Genomic DNA, 3,757 nt, shown 5'->3' with positions numbered 1-3,757 from the left:
CCCTGCGGCGGCAGCTGGGAGAGGCGACGGGCCGGCACTGCCGGCGGCAGCTGGGAGCGTGGCACGGGCTTCGGCAGCTGGGAGCGGCGGCACGCCGGCAGCAACCCCCTGGATCCCCAGGAGCCCTGCCCCGACGCCTACTCCAACCTCATCATCCTCGCCGTGCCCAACAGGGTGAGCGGCCCCCGGCGTGTGCCCCCCCGATGGCACACGGCCACCCGACGGCACCCACCCGCCCGCGTTCCCTCCCTCCCTCCCTCCGTCCCGTTGCAGGATGCCGCCGAGGAGTCCTGCGCGCTCATCTGCCAGGTCTTCCAGATCATCTACGGGGACCAGAGCATCGAGTGCGTGGACCGCGCCGGGTACCACTACACCTCCACGCCCACGCGGCCCTGGCTCTCCAGCAGGAGTGAGTGGCCGGGGACAGGCGTGGGGACACCGAGGGGGACGGCGCGGGGCTGGCGGGCAGGGGTGCGTGGGCACAGCGTGGGGGGCGGGTGCCGTGGCAGGGGCTTGGCCCCACTCTGAGACCTCGGCTCTCCCTCCCCAGGCGAGAGCTGCCGCACAGACGGGACGTACGGCTACGATGCCGACTTCAGCTGCTGCAGCTCTTTGTGAGTCTGGCTCCCACAGGGTGCCCCTCCACCCGGGTGGGTGCCTCTGCCCCAGGGTGGGTGCCTCTGCCCCAGGGTGGGTGCCTGTCCCAGCTGCAGAGATGCCCCAGCCCTGCTCGATGGTGGGTGCTGTGCAGCACAGGGGGACAGGCGGTCACACGAGGGGTGCCAGGACCGGCTGACCCCCATCCTCCCGCAGCAACGGCTCCCATGAAACCTTCGAAGCGTATTACAGCGGTGCCTCCTCGCCCTCCTTCCACCGATCCCACCACAGCCTGGCCACCGCCTGCAGCGGCAGCGACCAGAGCGGCGCGGGGCTGGAGCAGCTGCAGGACTACATGGTGACGGTGCGGGCACAGGGCCTGGTGAGGGGCCCTGCTCGGTGCCAGCGGCCGGGGACGGGGGGCAGTGGGCAGGTCTGAGCCCCCCGCACCAGAGAGCAGCCAGTGGGGTGCGGGGTGGGGGGGGCGGCGCCGTGTGCTGCCGGTGTCCCCAACCTCAACCCGTCCCCGTGTCACCACAGCTGCGCAACAAGCTGTCACCGCAGGAGATCCAGCAGTTCGCCCTCCTGCTCCGGGAGTATCGCCTGGGCACGCCGGTGCGGGAGTATTGCGCCGAGCTCCTGCGCCTCTATGGGGACCGCAGGAAATTTCTCCTCCTGGGTAAGTGTCTGGGCTCCCGCTGCAGCCACCCTGTGTCATCGCGTCACCCTGGCGATGTCCGTGCATCCCTCAGGGACGGGGTGCTGGTGCCGGGTGTGCTCTGGGGTGCTGCTTGCAGGGACGGGGTGGGATGAGCCCCCCTGCAAGCAGCCGGTGGGGCTGGCTGGCACCGCGCCCCAGCGCTGCCCACCCGGGCAGGGTCACTCCGAGGCTCACAGCACCCATGGCAGGAATGAGGCCCTTCATCCCTGACCAAGACATCGGGTACTTTGAGACCTTCCTGGAGAGCATCGGCATCCGCGAGGGCGGGATCCTCACCGACAGCTTCGGACGCATCAAGCGCAGCATGAGCAACACGTCAGCCTCGGCCGTGCGCAGCTACGACAGCTGGTCCCTGCGCTCCGAGTCCGAGTCCTTCAACCGCATGATCACGGACATCACCCACGACATCGAGGCGCTGGCGCGGGATGAGGAAGAGGAGGAGGAGGAGGAGGAAGAGGACAACTACCTGTGAGGGAGTGCCAAAACCCAGCGGTCCCCTCCTTGCTCACCGACACGGTGCTGCACCTCCAAGCCCAGACTGGCCAGGTGTCCAGCTCTGCCCCAGTGCCTCGGAGGGGGGACATTGTCACTGCGGGAGGGGACAGGGACTCTGTACTGCCCTGGCAGCTCTTGGCAGGGCTGACGGCATCACAAGGCAGCCGTGGCGGTGGGGGACACCCTGGCCGGCAATACCATGTGCTGTAATTTCTGCAAATTGCAATTAAATGCCAGGGCTGGGAGCGGAGCAGGTTCTTGCCTGGGGAAAGGCTGTGCCGGGGCGCAGAGGCTGCTGCGATGGGGGGCGAGCCGGGGCAGGGGGGCTGCTCGCAGCCCTGCCAGGCACCGTGCCACTGCTGGGCTGGGCACTCTGTCCACCCTGGTGCCACATGCAGGTCGCCCCCGGAGTCGGGGTGCTCCCAGCCATGCTGGCCTGGCCCGAGGGATGCTTCTGGCAGTGCAGGACCCCAGAAAGCTCAGAGCAAATTGGGGGGGCCTTACAACACAGAGGCGGGGAGTGGTGGGGAAGTCTGTTCCTGCCAGGAAAGCACCCGAGAGCCCCCGCAGCCCCAGGGATGCTCTGAGCAAGGGCTGCCGGCGCAGCATCCCCCATCCTGCTGCCGAGCACCCCGGTTTGAGGGCAGGGCTTGGGGGTGGGTGAAGCTGAGATGCAGGCCATGCTGCGGGCAGGCGTCCCTCGTTCCGTGAGCGACGTCCCTGCAACGCCCGCCCGGCTGGTTGCGGGGCGGCGGGTGTTTCACAAAAGGAAGTTCCAGCCCTGGGACCTGGCTTCCTGCAGCACTGCCCTGCAGCCCTCCTGCCGCCAGCAGACAAGGGACGGGGCCGTGCTCCCCGCCGGCCGATGGCCCCCGGCCACTGGCCACCGGCCAATGTCCCGTGGCTGATGTTCCTAGGCCGATGGCCCCTGTCCACCGTCCCTTGGCGGGGGCTGCGGGACAGGGCTGCAGCCCCAGGCCAGTGCATGGGCAGGCAGATGCTGGGGGTACCTGCAGCAATTTTTTTTTTTTTTTCTTAAAAAAATTTACATATGCAAATCCTTATGCAGGCGAGGTGCTCGCCACCCTGGCTGCTTCCTCTGCTGCTCCTGAGCTGGAGCAGGGGCTGGACCCAGCCCTGCCTGTCCACGACGGCCGGTGGTCAGTGTCACAGCGGAGCCGCAGGTCCCTTTGCTGCTGCCGTCCCCGTCCCAAATTCAGGGGTGCTCTGGGTGAACCAGAGCACCGGCTGGAGCACCGGGGGGAAGCCCGGGAGGACCTTTGGCATGAGAACACCAGGGCCAGGAGAGACCTAGCAAAGCCCATGGCCTCCCCGGCCCCTCCGAGCTGGGGTGCACAGCGTGAACCCCATGCCCTGCACCCCCCCATGCCCCGCACCCCATCACGGGGCAGCACTCGGGGGTTTCCTCTTTTCTCCTCCCTGGGAACCCAGGACCAGGCTCGCACCGTGGCCAGCCTGTGCTCGCCCAGTGCCCCCCACTGCCGCCCCGGGCGAGGAAACAGCCCGGGGGTGCTCGGGGGTGCTGTCCCCCAAACCACCCCAGGCCCGCGGGTGGAGAGAAGGGCTCTGGCAGCCATCGGCAGGACGTAAAGGTGACCCCGACGGCAGCAGGGTCCCCGCGGGACCGGGATGTTCCTGCGGGCAGCACGGGCACCCTTGCAATCTGGTTCTGCTGCCTTTGGTCCTCAGGGGTCCCGTTTGGACCGGGGGTGGAGGGGGGGGTTGTCCCGTTCGGTCCGTGATGGGGGTCCCTGGGGGTCCCCACTCCCATCCCGGTTTGGGCCCCCCGGGGCCGGTACAGGGAGGTATCGACCGGGGCCGCCCCGTCGGGCAGCACCAGCGGAGTCGGGGGGGTCCAGCGGCCCCGGGACGGCCCCGGGGGGCGTGGCCTTACCGGGGAGGGGTGTGGCCTTACCGGGGAGG

At 68.9% G+C, this 3,757-nt stretch overlaps 1 protein-coding gene across 1 annotated transcript in view; it reads left to right on the top strand.

Annotated features, from left to right (window-relative positions):
* Positions 1-1,790, top strand: part of CCM2L (cerebral cavernous malformation 2-like) — a 3,968-nt gene extending 2,178 nt beyond the window's left edge. The window contains exons 6-11 of the mRNA XM_010569744.1: positions 2-174; positions 274-409; positions 551-614; positions 814-961; positions 1,138-1,276; positions 1,507-1,790. Coding sequence (XP_010568046.1) covers positions 2-174; positions 274-409; positions 551-614; positions 814-961; positions 1,138-1,276; positions 1,507-1,790 — 944 coding nt within the window. The remainder of the gene's footprint in view (position 1; positions 175-273; positions 410-550; positions 615-813; positions 962-1,137; positions 1,277-1,506) is intronic.
* Positions 1,791-3,757: the final 1,967 nt, after the last annotated feature.

Source organism: Haliaeetus leucocephalus, unplaced genomic scaffold (assembly GCF_000737465.1).
Source record: "Haliaeetus leucocephalus isolate CR32 unplaced genomic scaffold, Haliaeetus_leucocephalus-4.0 Scaffold273, whole genome shotgun sequence".
Classification (NCBI taxonomy): domain Eukaryota; kingdom Metazoa; phylum Chordata; class Aves; order Accipitriformes; family Accipitridae; genus Haliaeetus; species Haliaeetus leucocephalus.
This window is presented reverse-complemented; position numbering and strand designations above follow the sequence as displayed.